This window comes from Strix aluco, chromosome 6 (genome assembly GCF_031877795.1).
Source record: "Strix aluco isolate bStrAlu1 chromosome 6, bStrAlu1.hap1, whole genome shotgun sequence".
Lineage (NCBI taxonomy): Eukaryota > Metazoa > Chordata > Aves > Strigiformes > Strigidae > Strix > Strix aluco.
Window position 1 is genome coordinate 8,301,124 of NC_133936.1, and position 19,519 is coordinate 8,320,642.

The 19,519-nt window shown below is 36.1% G+C and overlaps 1 protein-coding gene across 4 annotated transcripts in view; it reads right to left on the minus strand.

Annotated features, from left to right (window-relative positions):
• The window catches only part of ACMSD (aminocarboxymuconate semialdehyde decarboxylase), a 51,992-nt gene that overhangs the window by 13,095 nt on the left and 19,378 nt on the right, over positions 1-19,519 (minus strand). For 2 of the 4 annotated variants that reach the window (XM_074828604.1, XM_074828601.1), the window contains exons 1-5: positions 14,409-14,542; positions 10,906-10,950; positions 5,558-5,654; positions 2,854-2,903; positions 1,299-1,535 (exon numbers count right to left, since the gene is read on the minus strand). In XM_074828604.1, coding sequence (XP_074684705.1) covers positions 1,299-1,535; positions 2,854-2,903; positions 5,558-5,654; positions 10,906-10,950; positions 14,409-14,465 — 486 coding nt within the window. In that variant the 5' untranslated portion in view covers positions 14,466-14,542. Of the gene's footprint in view, positions 1-1,298; positions 1,536-2,853; positions 2,904-5,557; positions 5,655-10,905; positions 10,951-14,408; positions 14,543-19,519 lie in introns of those variants that run through there. The other 2 variants (XM_074828602.1, XM_074828603.1) reach the window with 1 other exon arrangement.

Genomic DNA, 19,519 nt, shown 5'->3' on the forward strand with positions numbered 1-19,519 from the left:
AGAGAGACCAGTACAAGAGAGGGATCTCAGTATGAGAGAGATGTGGAGCTACTGGAGAGAGTCCAAAGACGATGAAGGGACTGGAGCATCTCTCCAATAAGGCAACACTGAGAGAGCTGGGACTGTTTAGCCCCAAGAAGTGAAGGTTCAGCAGGGATCTCATCAATGTATATAAAGACCTGAAGGGAGGGTGTAAAGAAGATGGAGCCAGGCTCCTTTTTTGTGGTGCCCTGTGACACGACCAGAGGCAATGGGCACAAACTGAAACACAGGAAGTTCCCTCTGAACACCAGGAAACACTTTTTTACTGTGAGGATGACTGAGCACTGGCATGGGCTGCCCAGAGAGGTTGTGGAGTTTCCATTCTTGGAGATATTCAAAAGCCATCTGGGCATGGTCCCGGGCATCTGGCTGTAGGTGGCCCTGCTTGAGCAGGGGTTGGACCAGATGACCTCCAGAGGTCCCTTCCAACCTCAGCCATGCTGTGATTCTGTGAACGCGTGCATCTCCAAGAGCAGAAGATGATAACTGACTGTATATGACCAAAAAAACAAAAGATGCTGCACTAAGAGAATTCTTGAATAAATTAAGCATTCTAAAAAATAACCTCTATGGATCAACTCCAAGCCGACAGCTATAATAACCTCTGAAACAGATACAGGATGTACATTGATTAATCCTCAAAAATGATCATCCTCACCTGGACCTCAGGCTATTTAAGAAATGCAATCTATAAATTAATTTTATAATCAATACATTCAGTTTGGAACTTTTGGTTCCATTTGCATAATTCTGTAATGCACTTTGGCTCTATAGGTATCTCTGAAAATCTCAGGGAGTTTTATCAATTATCTCAATAGGCTGAAATACAGTAACTGGAACCCAAAAGCAAACAATGCAGAAATGCTTTATTTGATACTGTACTTATCCTCACAAACCAAGAAGGTAAATCTACAGTGAGAACTCATATCATAAAAGGATTTTGTTATTCATTATTATAAAGTATGTTTCAGAATGTTTTATATTGTATTTATATTGTATATTGTTAAAGGTTGGACTAGATGATCTTCAAGGTCCTTTCCAACCTAGATGATTCTGTGATTCTGTATTATCGTCATTATATCTTATAAGGAATTATCATATATAAAGCTGAATCTCTCTGATCACTAAGCAGATTAGAATGCTCAATTGTTTTAAGGTATCTATAAATTTAGTTGACGACTATGTCCCAAGATATTTTTTAGACAGAACTCCATATCAGAGAATTCTCCAAAATAAGGAAAGAAACATTTACTCACAGCATAAATATCATACAATTCTGGTGCATTCAGGTCCCACTCATTGACATGAGATCCTATTTGTACTCCAGGAAATCCAAGTTCATTCACACAGCGATGCATTTCCTTCACAGCCAGGTCTGGAGCTTGCAAAGGTAATGTACCCAAGCCGATAAACCTCTTGGGATACTTTTTTACTGTAGCAGCTAAGTCATTATTTAATATCTGCGCTAGATCTAAAGTATCCTGAGGTTTGGCCTGGTAAGATATGAAGCAGAATAGTACATTAAAATATAGTTCTCAAATGTTATCACCTTTGAAAGATATTGGATAAATGTCACTGCAAACAATTCAGAGACAGGGTTTGAATCTAAAATTTATTTTACAGTTCTGAATAGCTGGAAACCAGTAGGGCTAAATTCTGCCTCGCTTTAAAACCTCTGGGTGAAGTTCTGCTTCTTGTCTTGAATATTTTATCAACTGTGGTTGCCTTTACTGCTCAGGATGAGTGTAATAAAGCCGGGCTTGTTGATGCACTGAAGTATCTGGTCTTTTGTGTAAACCAGTCCTCTAGTTTTGTTTATCCCAATGCAAAAACCTAGGCATGTAATTTTTAAACATAGCAATGAATATTTAGTCTCTTATTACTGGAGTTGAAAATATAAAAATAAGAAATGTGAGATGCTCGACCATAAGAATTCTATAGAGAAAACTTGAGCAAACCTCTCTAACATTTAGAAGGAGATAACCATCATAATTCTAATAACGGAATTGCAATATCCATACAATCAGTTTTCCGTTTTTCCCCTAACACATATTTAACGGAAAATATTTCCATAAATACCAGAATAAAATATTAAAGATATGTCACCCAACAAGAAATTCTGGAGATCAGCGGTACTTATATGTGGGCTTAACGCTATGATTTTTAATGTAGCATATCTGTTTACATGTAACAACTCAACTTGTACGCATAGCTAAATAGTCAAATCGAGAGTGTATTTAGAACAGCTTTTTGCTATTATTTATCCTCTCAGACTGTTTTTATTTCTTTGATGCATTCAAGATCACCACACAGGGAACATGTTAATTTAAATTTGATACTGAATTTTAAGATTCAAAGCATTCTAGGTCAATGAGTCCCATGCCACATTTAAAAGAAAGTGGGACAAGACCACAAATATATCTTTTACTTCTTCTTTTAATGAGAAAATATTGACTGATGTCTAGCTTTCATGGAATCTGTACATATATGTCTACCTACTAACCATGGATTCATGCTGTGTAAATTCTCTCTGTTTCCAGCTACCCCTGTAAGGTCCCCAGAAGAAATTCTGTTGTTGTCTCATTCTTTCTTACTGAGTGTACTCCAGAGTGGAGCTTTGCCAGGACACCCTCCTGGCTCTTCTCATACCTGGACTATTTTTTTGTCTTTTGTTTTTTTTGCAGCAGAACAATTCCCCATTTACTTCAGTGCTCTAGTGACTACTTCAATCACCTAATTTACAGGAGGACACATTTATTTTTTAAAAATTTTCTAACATATGAGTTATAAAATATGCCAGTAGGAACCTACCCAGTAGCTGAACATTACAGGGACCGTGGAAAGAACTTGGACTGTGACTCCTAAGTAAGAAAAAGCAGTTATTAATGTTTCCTTTTTTTGGGTAAAATGTTAAAAATAAAAAAGCACTTTTGTTTGAAGGGTAGAAGGTAGAAGTGTTAATGGTAAGAAGGACTGATTTAACAGTAACATGCATAGAATCTTTTTTTTGCTAGTTAAGGATCATGGTAATAAATCTTGTAGCATATGAGTTTATTAGGATTGGAATATTTTTACAAAGTAGAAAGAAAACTAACACTTTTCACACTCATACTAGATTATTTGTGAACCTAAGTATTTTGATTTTAGAAGCATTTGGTATGCACATGCAAAATTAATTAAAATACCCATTTAATGTTACTCTCATATAAATTAATGACATGTTAAACCAACAGAATACAGTATCTTAAGTTTATTTTGGGGTCATGTTTATCATATATATTTAATAAAGAAAGATGTAAATTAGCTCAAAGATAAACAACGTTATGTTAACAATGGTTGTTAAACAATGTTTTCCTAAGTGTTCCCCAAAGCTATATTGTGTTAGGTTTCACTCATCCCATGTGTGGACTACTGAGGTTGTAAGTATAAGAAAATCTGTCTGTTTTTAGAAATAACTTTGACGTTAGCAATAAAGAGAATTAAGTCTATGTTGTTTGGTTTCTGTTCAAACACAAATCTATACCATAACTTTGTGTGTGACAGGTTACAGGAATGAACCCAACAAACACAGGAGATTAACAACAGAAGAAACAATAAACAGGAATTAGGACTTCACTAAATAGTTACATGCAAAACTATTTTTTTAAAAATTTTAGATCTGATTGTAATATTTATGCACATATTTTGTCATGCTTTAAAAAAATGTAACTCGGTTGTTAGTACTGAAACTACTAAGGCAAAAGATAGCAGAAAAAACCCTAGGAGAATTTCTTCCAAGATGAAGACCTTGCCAAAGCACTTGAATGTTTAACAAAATGATTTATCCTCCTTCTCAGTATTTTAAATAGGAAACAGGAGGGGAACCTGACTCAGGCATCTCTCTTACAAGATCTGATTAATATTATGTACAGCAGCAATGGTTTGAGGTTAAGGATTACATCTACAAAACTATGTATATACCAAAGTACAGCCTAAGTTGTGTTATCCACCAATATGCTACTGGACTCCTGATTAGTAGGTTTGAGAACATTCACCATGTTTTCCACAATAAGCATTGTATCTGGTTTCCATCCATTTTTACACTTCTGAGCAAATTTAACATAAACCTTAAAGGTAGCTGAACATTCCTAGACACTAGCTTTAGGAAGAAGGAGAATCAGCACAGAAAAACCTCTATACCCTCTTCAGAGGGTTTTACAAAGCAGAAAATCATAAGAAAGGCAGTTAGAATTAAATGAAAGATTTTCTCCAACAAAACAGTGATGATTTCCATCACAGAACTGTGATGTTAATTACCTTTACAGCTCGTTTTATTGAATTACCTTGATAGATTGTTTTATTGAGTGGATCAAGACACAGGTTTGTATATCAAATAGACCTAGAACATATGATTATGAGAACTAATTTAGTCTCTTTGGTACATTGGCTACCATTTCTTATTACTGGCAAGATCTCTTGGGCATTGCACAAACAAAGCCTTTTAGCCACCAAGCTGTAAGTTATCTCTCTGAGTTAATAATGCCTTACAGTGACTGGTAGTTTTGTTCAGCTGGGAGACTCCTTGTATCTTTGTTCCAAAATTATGCCATGTTTATTGTTAAATTTTTGGGTATAATCTATCGCAGACTGTGTTATAGAAAATGGTCTTTGAACTAAGTAGCTACAGCTTTGTAAACTGAAAAAGAGTAAATGTAGCCCATAGTCTTTATCATTAGGTGAACAGTAGGAATGAAAAACACTAAAACCTTTTTTTTTTAGACTTAATCGGGTGATGCCTGTATCTCTGGACTGTTGTAATAAAAGGGGACATTTTTATGGCACAAGTCACCAGATGGTGCTGTAACACACAGTTTTAGATTTTTTTTTTTTTTTTTTAACCAAGTGAGCACTGTTCAGTTGTGGAGAAATATTGTGGTGTTGAATTTATGATATATTTTCTTTTCTGGAGAGCTGTTGCAAAAATTTGAAAAAAAAATTGCTCCTGTGTTTTTCCTTTGTCTATAGCAAATAGATGGGGCAGAATTGTTTTGTAAAAATTTCCCATTGGTGTTGAGGGAAATATCTGAAAGGGGAAGATGCCCAAAGGCTATTTATGATCCACACTGTGGTTGAATGATGTGGTAATCCCCAAAATCCCTGAGCTAACTCTGGGACTGATTCCAGTCTAGTCAAGGCATCAGAGAGGTTGCAAAGACGTTTCAGTATTCCCATTAAATGTCTGATGGTTGGAGTTTGAAATACTGTTTCTCCAGGGTGAAAATGAGGTGGCTAAAAATTATCTAAATTGTGTTTACATAAATTGCATGCCAGCCCTTGAGTTCCCAAATTGGCCTATGTTATGTGTTGCATAAGGAGAATGACCCAAAGTATCTCCTAACATGGTATCCCATGAGAGAAGAAAACAAAAATCATAAAGATGCTACTTTATGATTTAGAGCACTTTCAGATGCACTAACAGATAGGTTGCTGTTGTTCTAAATGAACTACAATAATTTCAATTCCTTTATGGAGGTACCTGATAGGTCCATCTCTCTAATCCGTACTTCTGGATCCCAGCAGTTCTCTTGAACAACTCTAAAAACCTTTCCATCCTTCATCATCTTTGCCTGTCCCTGTGAAATGACATTTTCATATATTATAAATGTGACAAAGTAGTACATGCTAATTTATAGTTGCTTGAGTATATTGTGCTCCCTACAGAGATTCAGTGACAGAATTTTGTTCTTTTTTTCTTCAGTAGGTATTTTTAATCAAAGACAATTTTAAAATAGTCATGAATAAACCAGTAATTTATAGTTCAGATTTAATTCTTCATAATTAAAAAATGCTCTTTCTTTTGCAACGTATATCATTCTGTATTTGTTCGGGAAAGATATCAGGTACCTTAATCCAAGTTTATCCTCAAACCAAATTTTGACCTCAAAACAATGCTCTAATTAAATATGTGCTAAATTTTCCCCTTGGGTATGTGTGTGTTCTTTTAAAGTCAATAGCATCACAATGATTCCAGTAACTACAGAAATAATTGTGCAACTCTGTTAATTTCAGTCCAGCTGTTTCTTATCACCAGTGATACCGAGACAAAAGGAGACCTATTATGTTGTCTTCAGATTACATTTTCTCCATGGGAAAGAAAAAAAAAAAAAGAATTATTGAAGAATTTGTATTTGGGAAAAAAAACCCCAAACAAAACTTAAATGCAGTATAAAACCATTCCCTGAATTAGTGTAATACCTTCCCCGTATGCCACCAATTCCCAAACTTACAAAGTTCAAAATATTATCAAGGTCATGAAATTTAATACTGTTCCTTTAACTATGAACATGGAAACTTCCTTTTTAAACTTAATTTTTGTTTCATTTGCGAATTGTCCAAAGAGGTCGAGTAGGCACAGTGTCATCACATTAAGCAAAGTAAATTGTCTGTTATAGTTGTAGGTATCCACATGCTTCTGTGGACTTGTAAAGACAGACAAAACAGTCTTTCTGTTGGCTTACACTTGCACAGATTGATGAGATCCAATTCACCAATACTTGCAAGGCCTGAGTATTTCTTGGTTGCTTGAAGCTACTATAGGGATAAACGGAAATGGATGAATGTCAGAAGATCCACATGACCCTGTGTATTTGGGATGGGTAAGTGCAGTCATGCAGCAGATGTACTGGTCAGAGAACACACTGCATCTGCAGTTGAAAATTGAAAAACACATGAGGAAACACAGCAGTTATTCCTTCACCTTCACAGTAAACAGAAGCTAAGCGCAGGGCAGTCTTCCGACCCTTCTGGAAAGGGAATTCTCTGTTTTCAAAGGCCACTTTATTTTTCCTCACAAAACTGGTCTATTTATGATCCTGTCTATTTCTCTAAATAAAAATTCCTGTTAAATCAGAATATGCACTGTTAGTATGCTAAAACAGAAATAACTAATAAAATTTCACTACTTCTCATAGAGCTGGGTTTCTGTACCCTGCTTCTGAGAAGTCAGACTGTTCTTAACCTTGAATTTGTAATTAACTTCATACATCATTCACAAATATATTGCCCTAATGAATATTTTAAAGCTCTTTTCACCAAATCTAACTCTGCTGCCTTGGCAAACTGTCAAGTTACTTGTTAGCTGTATCAGAGATTGTGAAAATTACTTGAAATATTACAGTCAGTAATGACAACTACATAGTTGTAGATCCTCCAGTAAAATACTTCAGGTTCTTGCAAAATTGATTTTCCAACCTGACAGAAAGGTTTACTCTAGCCATACACTCTAATACATTAAAAAAAGATCAGCACATTGCTGCAGATTGCCTAATAAACAGAAAAATATTTGGGGTGTGAGTAGAGAAGAAGACAGAGTGGAACCGAGCATTGCATCACAGATTAAATAGATCATGTGAAGTTTACTGGATTACCACTGGGACTATTTCTGTGAACACAGGTGACTTTATTCTCTCCTCAGACACAGCTCAGGCATAGCAGCTGACCTGCTCATATATATTTTCTTCTGCTAACACTGAAAACAATATTAGACAGATTGTACTTTTACTAGCAACTTTGACAGTGCTCATACTTAAATGCTGAGACAAACCTGCATCAGGGTTTGCAATGTAAGAAAGGTTTCTAATAAGCCACGTACTGTTCGCATTGAAGAATTAGTTGAACAGTTTGCTATTTTCATTTGCATTTACTGATTCTTTGTGAACACGCTACAGGTCAAGGCTGAGCTCAAAGCATTGTATGTTGGCAACAACAAACTTGATTATGCAGGAAAGCAAAATATGATCATCTGAATAGATTTGTGCTTGTGTGTGTAAGGATAGAAAGATCTGGTCCAGCAACATGGTGACTGGCAAGTGAGTCATATTGCTATAGTCTCTAGACACTGCCACTAATCTGCACCTGGTATTTTTAAAATGAGAAATTACTCAGACACCTCAACTGGGAAACAATTCTCAGAGTTTTCTGCAGTACTAAGAACGAAACATAGATCAGGAAAAAAAATTTCAGGCTCCAAAGCAATGGATGCAGTGCTGAAAATACCATAAAAGATGAAATTTATATTTTCAAGGTGAACACAATTTCCTAAGGGCACAGCTGAAGAATTCTATTTCTATTCTATTCTATTCTATTCTATTCTATTCTATTCTATTCTATTCTATTCTATTCTATTCTATTCTATTCTATATCTGATATTTAAGGCTTTAAATCATTTATGTAGAAAGAGAGATTTAAGAATTAAGTCCAGCAGGCTGATTTGGTTCAGTAAGCTATATTTAAAATTATTCCATAACTAGTCAGTCACATACCAAATTATACTTCTTTAAAAATGCATGCAATTATTTTCTTCCAGTTTGACCCTGATGCTTCTTCACAGAGTGATATGAAACGCTTTCGCTTTTTTTAAATTTTAAGAGTTAACTTCCCCAGCTATCTTTTAGCTATATTTTATTTTGTCATGCGCTTTTTTCATGTAACATTTTCAGACAGAAGTAGGCTAGACAGAATTCTCTGCAGAGTGTATAAGGCTATTATTGACTTGCCACAAAGTTCCTTTGCAAACTATTTTTAGAAAGGAATTGTAGCATCAGACCTGTAACAAACAGCTAAGCTGCTAAAAATATCTCCAACAATTCTCTCCTTCCTGCACCTATCATGTACCTCAGAGGCTGTGCCATCCACACTTTGGTTCAGCAGGTGGCTTGTTCTCCCCTCCTATGCCTGCTTAGAGTCAGATCTGAAATTTCAGCATATTTGTTTGCTCCTCATTCTCAGTCCCAACCTTCATATTCTGTAGTCCTTTTTCATAAACGGTTGTTAGGCATTTGATAGCATAGCCTTGCATGTTATAGAATGACAACAGTATGTATGTCATTAGGTTGCAATAGACAGTGTTGTATCCATTTTATCAGGTTTTTTCAGTTAATAGAAGCATATATACAATCACAAAGTAGTATGATTTTGCAACGTGACAAGAGGATGAGGGAATGTCTAGTTCCACTGAAATTAACGGGCATTATATATTTAAATACTTTGGTTACCTGGAAGATGCAAGTCTTACTTCTCTAAAGACAATAAAAATTGAATCTCTACACAGAATGAATGAACTAACCAAGTCACAAAAAGAAACAATGAAGAAGATTGGGTACTATTTTCTTTACAAGGTTACCACCCTGAAAATGCTAAGTACTAAATCTTTCTATCATTTATCCCTCTAGTTTTCAGCATAGAATTCCTATGTTGAGATGATGTCTGAATTTCAGAAGATGGAGACAGATTAGCTCTTGTAAAACACTGTGCATACAGCCTACTGTTATAGAACATAGCTGGGTTTAGCCAGTTATTTGCACTCTTCACACACTTTAGGTGGGTTATGTGCTGACACTCTTTGTTCAGCTATTCATGCTTTTAGCTTTGCATCTTTTGTCTTGCAGCTTACTATATCCACAATGTTCTTTCTGCTCTTATCTACACAACCTCAGTTGTCTTTGCATTTTTTTCCTTAATTATCGGGCTAAAACCTTGCACTGCTTTTATCCCTTCTGTATCTATACAACTCACAACATTCCTCTGGTAGGCAATTACAGATGAAGTTTTTCAAGTTAGGACAGGTACATATGAAGTGAGGTGGAAAGTGAACTGAGGTCTCCTGAAACCTTTTTTTAATGCCATCTTTCTAATCTCCCTCCTTCCAGAGGCCAATGCCATTTGCAGTGACAGGGTCTCCAAATGATTCCTAGGAGTGGGGAGCTGACAGGTCACAGGAGGAAGCTGGCTTCCTGGGACAACGTGTGAGATGGCCAGGGATATCTGACTGCAGTTATTATAGGGTAACAGAGGTAACATCTTTAAAACTAGCTGCTACAGTTAACCTACATAGTAACGTACAAATGGAATTATTTTGCCGTATCAGCCTTCCCTCTCCTAGGTCTTGTGCCCTCCTGTAAAAAAAGCACTAATACTGGTAATTTTTTAATGCTCTTATCAAAAGATAAACTGCAAGATTTTGATCTTGCTTTCAGAAGTCTTACACCACTGTGAATGTCACTAAAATTACTGCTGATTTGCTCTACTCTGAGTGAGATCAGAACCAAACCTTTGAAGAAACCAGTTCTATCCCCAGCAGAGTAAATACCTGTATTCTGCTAACTTCAGTACCAGCAAGATGTTAGTGTGAACTCATGGCACATGGAGGCATGCTGTTACAGTTGTACTAATGTAGCTCAGAAGTGTCAAAAAAAAGTATTTTTGCAAAAAACTGAGTGGACGGTGATAAAAAGGTGAAGTAAAATCTGACCCAGTCTGCCTTTTACTTGCCAATAAGCCTCACACTCCTACTTTTCAACATAATGGTCCCCAAATCTATGGATTGTCCTTACGGTTCTGCTACTTGTTCTCCTTGTCATGAAGTTACAGAAATTATTCTTTTCCTTTCATTCAGATGTGAAGACATTTTCACATCTGAGTTCTTTAACTTTTATTAAAATAAAATTTCTTTTGGTTTTGCTTCTCATACAGATGACTGCATTTAACTAAAAAAAATATCTACATGTAATCTGCTTTAGGTTGGCCTATCTTATTGAAACGAATTCCTTAGAGCTATCCATTCTAAGTGTTAAAATGAGATGATGATGAAAACCAAATACTGGTTCATATTTGTCATGAATGTGAGTTTCATCTCTCAAGCAAAAAGTTCTATTGAGGTATATTAGGACTTGGAGTGATATTAATTCATAGAAGATAGACCTCTAGAGAAATCTGTATCAAAGACATAGCCAATCTTATTGACACTTTACTTTTTAATAGATTTACTGTGGGTTTGTATTGCTGATAACAACACAAGATCAGCTTAGAACACCAAACAGCCCAAACCTTGCAGTGATGATCCAGCTGTACCCATCCACCATATCCGTATCTCTGCGAAAGAAACAAGAAAAAGCCAGTGCTAGTTACCACTCTGCAAAATAATAAAAATCTCCATTCTTACAATCCAGCAGTATCTCATTCAGGAGAAACACTTACACATATGCTCAGCTTTGAGCATATGAGTAGCCCCGTTAACTTCAGCAGAAGTGCTGAAGTTTACTGGACTGGACTAATAGTGTTTGTAGATCTGAACTTTTAGCTCCCAGTTCAGCAACATTTTTAAGCCCTACAACTGATTTCAAAGTACTTGAAGTTGCTTACTGTATTGAGGTTCTAACTGATTTTGATGCAGATTTTAACATAGAAAAAATTATATCAAGTAATTGGCAATATGAAAATTGAGCTGACAATCTTCCAATCTGTGATCAGTTAATCATTAGCACAAAGATGTATTGATTCCACTTTTCAGCTTCCATGATTCAGCAGCAGGGCTGAAGGTCAGTCTCTTGTCTATTAATATTTAAACAGCCAAGAGAAGCTAAAAAGGAGAAGCTTAGATGCTCATTGATTCTTCCAGAGGGATTCAAAATTGTTTATGCAAAAAACCCAAAACCCACAAAAGATGCTGATTTCCTTTTACTTTCATAAATTATCAGATTAGAAATAAATGAAATCTTGAAATATCATAATAGACTGAAAACAGTGCTCAGGATTCCCATTTTGCTGTAAACAAACATTTCAAAGGAAACTGAGCAAAAGCAGGCATTTCTTTCAGTGAAGTGTAAACAATCTGAATACACTCCTGAATTTCCTGTGGTAACAAATCATTACTTAATGACACTGTGAACTTCCCTAATGTAGGCATGCAGAGCCAAGCCTCCTGACTTCAGCCAATCAGAGATGCTAATGACTGAGGTAGCCATGTATATTCTATTTACATTTATAAATTTATAGGTTTATATATATGAATATTTAAATTTAGGGAAAATTTGCGAATGACACCTAATGAGAACTTTAAGTTTTCACTAGTTCCATGCTAATTGCAATTATAAACTGTGCAGAAAAAGAGTACCTTAAGGGTACTCAAGGAGCATTTAGACAATAGAGAAGCTCACTGTCTGTTTCTGAACTTACTTTTTTCTTTCTTCCCCTCAGTTACTATTTGGAGGTATTGACAATCCTTATTTCATTCATTTCTATGAATTTTTATACTTATGATGGGTTCCTAAGCTCTTAAATATCTTGACAATAGAATTTTCTAGGTTCAAGGTTCAGTATTTATAAGACCAGCAAAAAGAAAGCAAAGTTTAGCGCTATGTGTGCATGTTAGGATTGCCTCATTGGTTTTCCATGCATGAGATGTAGAAAACTATGTTAATGGCTTAAATTTTCAGAGGATTCTAGGGAATTCTGAGAGTTGTTTTTTATTCTGGGTCCATTAATAAACCATTGAATCATTCAATCTTTAGAACAGAGGAAACAAAAACTAGTAGGTGGAGATTAACTTTTAAAAAATTGGTATTTGCCTCTTTATCAGTGTTTAAATAAACGCAACACTGGCCTACAGGGTCTAACAGTAGTAAATTCAGACTTGATGTACGTCTGTGAACATCAAGGGATTCTTGGGGTGATTTTATCTCAGTGAATTTATTGCCCTTTTAAAATATATACAGACAAAAAAAATTATTTGAAAATCATGTAAAATTAGAATGAAGGAATTTTATAGGTTTTTATAGGATTTTTATAGGTTTTTATAGGGATGTTGCACAAACAAGGACAAAACAATCTGAAACAAGCAAGAGTAACCTGTCTTTGTAGTCTGGATATTTAAACTCCTATCCATTTAAAACAGACATAATTGTTCTAAAAAATATATGTCATCTCACCTACATTATTGAGTGTATATGTATTTTTCATTGAGGAGCTCTTATTACAAACAGGAAGTTCAAATAGATGTTTAAAAAGACCTTCCTAGGTAAATGAGGAAACAAACATTCCTTTCCAGGAGGTTTTATGCATAATGGTGTTATTTTTCACCACTAATGAAGAAATAATCCTATGTATTTTCTTAATGCCAGGTTTTCTCATGACTTTTTCCTAAATCGCTGTTTACATTTTCCAGCTGCTTTCTGGCTAATATTGAACTGATACTTGACTCTCTTGTTAAAAACACAGAAACACAGAGCTAATACATATGAAACACTTACCTAAGAACTTGCCATTATCAACCTCAAAATAATTAAGTGAAAGAAATGTACAGTGTAAACCAGAGTTTCAGTTAGTGTGTCAGATGCCTAAGAGCATGGCTGAAATAATGGTATTCTTTTGTTGTCAAGCACAGGCACAATGAAATCAAATGGTTCCATACTACTGTCAGACACTGGGATTGTTCATTCTAACTACAACCACACAGAATTACAATAAGGAAAGAAGAAACAATACAGGTCTTCTCTTTTCTACTGTGATTTTTTATTGTGAATGGAAACATTAAAGAGTTATAAAAAATAGCTATCCTGGAAATCTGAACACAATTTTTAATTGCAAATAATTTAATATATACATGTATATAAACTATATATAAATATAGTTTCATGTGATCTTTTTCAGTACGCTTTGTGGCATTGGAGATGTGATCCCTTATAAGTCAAAAAGTGATCAGACATCTCTATATTGAATTGTGATTTTGATTATTTAGGCAATAAATCTAAAACCTAATTCAGAATGAGATGACTATCTGGATTTTGATAATCTGAAATAAGAAAAGGATTAGATTTATTACATGAAAACCTAAATGACACTTTCCATTCTCAAATACTTTTTACAAGATCATGAAAATTATTACTGACAAGAATAAATTTATGTCATTGAAGAATAATAATAATAATACCATGCAAAGATTCAAAGTTGACTTATAGCTTCAGTGTTCTGACAACTGAGATTCTGTGTTTTTAATACAATATATTACTTCTTTCCAGTAACTGAAAAAATAACAGATATTAGTAAAATCATCATCATCATCAATTAATTGTACTTCGAGTGACCACACTTCTGTTGAAGTTAATGACTTTCATGCCTGTAGGTATATGATGTGAATGACTTTTCTCTTAGGTAACATTAATCTTGTCTAATATTTGCTTATTTCTCTTATTTAAAATAACAGTGAATACCATTTGGGAACCTGACAGCTCTGGTTTTATCAAGACAGTGGAATTTACACCTCATCATCTGACAATTTTAGGTCTCACAAAAAACCAAGCAAAAATATAACTGCTTCAGACTAAATAAAGAGTGAGGAACAGAGCCCAGTTTTCCATCCCTTTCTTATTGTGACTCTCGCTTTGCAAAGTAATGCAATACAAGTATCTTATATCTGAAAAAAAAAAAATCAAATTAGACAAAAACCTAGAGATATTTATAACAGAACCCTTCATTCATTGTTCTTTCAAACATTACACTGGTAGAAACGGTTGCTGATAACATAAGGCACTGAATAGCTAAACTCTTATTACCTTTTTTAGGTCAGGCCATTCCTTAGGTAGAATGTGGCTATGAATATCAATTTTCATTTTTGAAATATCAAAGGAGAAATACTCCCTCAATGAAAATGTTTTCTGTGTAATTGCTACTATCCTTCCTGTCCCTGGTTCAGCAGGTTATTAACTTTGGCTGCTGTTCAGGTCCACCTGCTGCGTTATCAGGAGAGCTCAGTACAGTGGCCAACCAGGGAGCCCAAATCCCAGAGGAGTGGCTCTCTAAAAAAACAAAGGCTTGTAGCAGAAAGTCCCTGTTAATGCATAAACTACAGCTGACTGAGGGCAAAGGGAAAATGTATGCTTATATTGGCACTATGAAGGGATTTATTTTACACAGAATCTAAAATGCAAGCTTGTTTACGGTAGAAAATTATTCAATAAAATTGAATTAGAATAAATGTATTAAACATGATGACTTGAATTTCCTCCTTTCCCCCTCTTAGATTCTGAAATAATTTGTAGAGAGCATATAATATACTCTTGGTAGACAGTTATACCTCCTAATCTACTCTCTTTTCCTTCCCTTGTATTTTCTTTAAAGTTACACCAAAAAAAAAAAAATCACAGAAATACTGAATTGTTGCCAAATCTATGCTCTGCACTTTATTTGCCCCTTTTGATTATTGGTTCACTTAGGATATTTACACATGCTACTGCATACTGGCGCTTACAGCCTCTTAAGTTCACTCAAGATCTGGCAGGAGAATGGTTTCGATTACCATAGTAATTAATGCTAGTGGAGTTCACCAGCTAATACAGCAAACAGTTCCTGCATCCTAAGTTAAGCTTAACTGGAGCTAGCTCAGATTTTCTGTGAAAATACTCAATTTAGTATCACACTTCTTTCCTCAAGATACCCTTGTCTTTTATTTGTATTTTTCTCTGTAATTTATTTCCTCTATAGTTTTATTTCAATGTATGCTACTCACACGGTGTCTTCTTGCAAAAACTGGTTAACCATTTCCTGATTAATTTGTTTCTAGTGAAAAACGCTGATTTTTTTCAAAACTAAATGCTGTTATGAATCTTGCAACGTGAAATCAAGCAACTTGAAAAACAAGTGGCCCATTGTGTTTCATCCTTTTTCTGACTTTGTAATTTTGTTTGGACTTGATTAAAAAAAAAAAGGACTCTTGTATTTCCCTGCTTGTTCACTCATTAAGCAGTCTGCTTCTGATTTGGTCAGTTAACCTTCTTAGAGTTATTCTTCAAGTCAGCTCCTTGTGACAGGGTTGGTTGGTTGCTTGATGCTGTGCTTCTCTGCAGTGTGAAATCACTGAAGACCAAATGTTCAAAAGAAACAGGAAGCAGCAACTTTGGGAAAGTATTCCCTAAATAAAGCAGGACAACCAATAATTCACTTTGACAGATAAAAATATGGGATTGAAAATAGAAATTATTTTCATCTCAAAATCAAAACCAATCTCTTCATGACCAAACTGCCAGGTTAAGCAGCAAATTTGCTGTCCTGCTCCCAAATGTGACGGCTACATTATATGGATCTACCACTACAGTGTTAGCCTGTTGGCAAGCAATGTTCCTGCATATACAACAGCAGAGATAAGAAAGAAGTATTGATTCAGCTGTGGATACTGCATCATGAATCCTATGAACCCATAGACACAAGGTAAAGAGTTAAAGTGAGTCTTTCAATAAAGACATGTCTGGAAGAAAATTCCCTATTTAAGCATAGAAAGCAGAGGTCCTAGTGAAGGAGAGGGGCAGGAAGATATTTGTGTATCTGAATAGAGTGACACCTAGTTTCTTCTCTTAAGCCCCCATCGCTGCAGGCTACCATGCAGAGATCAACAGCATTTCTTCAACACTGTGCTTTACTTTTCTCAGCTCTAAAAAAAGATGTAGTTAGTTGCTGCTCCCAAGACACAGCTTAGCTTGCAAATAGTGCAGTACTCCCACATCGCATTTAACAAAATACCTCATTTGGAAACCATACCAGTCAAAGGCAAAATTTGTATCTATTTCACTTGATCAAAGTGACAGTAAGACATCTGTCTATATCTGATATGATCCATTGGATCAGCAGCAGAAAGCTACAAACAAAAGCATCTTCAGCTACTCAGGCACTCAACTTACTTTGACTGCATGGGTCTGAAAAACAGGACACCTTCACCGATGTCCTGGACAATCTGCCTGATAACAGTGAGTGACTCATGCCTCTCAGTCTCTATGCTGAGTTTGTTTTCCCAGGACAACACGATGGCTTTTAGCATGGCCCTTGCTATCTGTCTCCATATGGTTGTGAATTTCTGGAGTGTGACACAGAGGTGCAGGAATTGCCGACAGTAGACAGGAAAACCTGCAGCTGTGTCAGATGGCCCTACACGGACAGAGCTGAGCTTAAATTCACTGTGCTCTGTCAGGCAGGAGGTCATGACCAGATGGAAACTTTCACATGCATGATGTCTGGGGCAACAGAAAATTATATTTTACCATTTGTGGGCCCATATAAGACCTGAACTGTAGCCATTCTTGGGCTACCCACAAATAATTTACATCCTAGAGCATTTGGATGAGACCACAAAGCTGGTCAGAAAAAACCAGAAGAGACCAGTCAATGAATGTACTTGCTACATCTGCTAGGGAGGAGAACTAAAATGCGTACAGACTTCTTCCCAGCCAAAAGTAGCCTCCTGCATACTTAAGATGGGACATACATTAAGATGGCATGCCCCACCTGCCTCAGTACACTTATGCATGGCATACATGTCTTTAAGATCACAGGCAGTAAAACATGCATTTATTATGACCATTAGAAACCAAACTGCATTCTGGATTTTGACCAACTTCCCATATTATTTTGTGCACGATCTGATTTCTGTTTGTGTGGTTTTAGACTGGGAAACATGATGAACAACTCCTTCAGGACAATTTAGGTAGAGACTATTCAGGCCAAGTCTGATTTCAGATACGCAGACACAAGTCCAGCAGAACTACAGGGTTTTATTTCACTATAGGGACAAGCACTAAAGTGAAAGTGGTGTTAGATGTAGAGCATTAAATGCTCTTTTCCAAAGCTCTTTAGCTGCTTTTCTGAAGCAATTACAGAATCTGAGATTTGGAGTCTTCAAGGCCGGAACGTCAGGGTCCAATTCTGGACTTGTTTATCAGGGAGAAAGTATTGCCTTGTATCAGTGGGAAAACCATAAAGAGCACTCTTCAAAAGAGCGTGCATCAACAAGCATTGGAAAACTGCAGACAGCTCTGCCACATACATGCTATCAAGGCAGCCCATTTTCAAGTAGGATGAACAACAGAAACAGAGAGGCAAATTCAGGACGCTGATGTTAGAAAGGGCTAAAACACTTGTGCCAGTTTTTCAAACCTTCAGTTTTACATGTTATTCTATGGCACCTGCTCTTTAAATTGCACATTTGTTTGTGCAAATTGGCTATTTTACACATGTGCACAGCTCTGGAAAAACAAGTGGAAAAGTCTTTGTGCTCCATAGCTAAGATGAATTACTTAAAGAATATGTTCCCTTCCAAATGAAATAAATGTTGAGCAGTGCACTTATATTGGTTGCTTAGCAACAGGTTGTCCTTTGGCTGTGCTGGCGACTGCACCGGTCCTTTGAGACTGCCATTACAGACCTTCTTGGAAATGTCACATTTGGAAAGGATGCAAAAGTCAGTAATTCTATTTTTTGTGTGGTATCAAATAATTAAACCGCTCCTATTAAATTAGCCTAATCACAGAACTTAATCCTCTTCTGGGACTCCAGAGAACACAGACTTCAGTGGAAGTGGTATGGTTTCCCTTCTGCAGGGAACAACAACAATGGCTATGGTTTCCCTTCCAATGAGGAATAATGTTAGGCAGTTCCCATGTAGCACTTTCCATATGTAGATCTCAACTGCTTTACAGTGGATGCTCTTTTTGACAGGAAGACATTAGTATACCTAGCATAGCTACACGAGGAGGGCATGTCCCGCTACAGTTACACCAGTAAAGTCCTTAACGAAGATGTATTCTGAAGAGTGGGTGGCAGTATGATTCCCTGTTCTTAAATGCCATGTACCAAACACTCCAGTGTGACTGTCTAAACTTCTGATGACTTGCATAGCTAGCTGGATTGCAGTGTCTGCATTTCATTTAGACACATTTACAGAATGCAGTAGAAAAGGTATATACATCTCCAATCTAGAGCTGACTAAATCAGCTCAAGATGGCAGCAGTGCCAGTGTATTCATCACTAAATACTGAAGACAAGTAGATTTTTCATTTTGTTATTCAAACGCCTTTGCAGAAACAAACAACTGAAAGAGCCTCTGTTTAGACAAAAATCAGAGCTGATGCTGGTCTGTATCTGAGGCAGCTTAACCTTGTAGAGAAGTTGGGCTTTTTAGCTCAGATGTGATGCTGTACTGATGCATGTCTGATGCTTCCAAGATTTAAGCTATTAAATTTGTGTAGTGAAGCTTCATGGTTGTACAAGCGCAGGATGTAGGCCACATCAGGTGGTCTCTCTATTAGACCTGCCGCAGCCACCACAGTCGTGTCACTAAAATTGATAGTGTAAAGGTGGCCAAGATTGCTGACGCCTTTGGCAGCATACTGCACTGCTTTGTGACTACTACCTAGTAAGAGTTCTGATGAATCACACAGCGGTGAAAGCAAACAACATGTCCTATGCCAAATTCCTGACCATTACTGTGTTCTCTGCTGTGTAAGTTAAGCCGTAATAAATTCTCATTTATTTTCATGTTTCTAGAAAATATTACGTTGTTGAAACTCAACTCTAAATCAAAACAAAAATATACGGCTATCTTTCAAATAATATAATTATTTTCTTAATACACTAAAACTTCAATTCTGCAATTTACAATTACCATGCATTTATCTTGCACAGAAATGTTCTATCAAAAATTATAATTAGATATTTTCCAAAATATGACTGCAAGTAAAATAGATTTTTTTTTCCACGTGTAGACACAAACAAATAAAAAAGACTCTATTTAAGCACGTATCAGGCCAAGTGTCACTCTCATGCAGTGGGAGCAACCAGACAGATACCAGTAGCATAAATGTGGGCCAGAAAGAACAGATGGAATGAAGCTTACAGACAC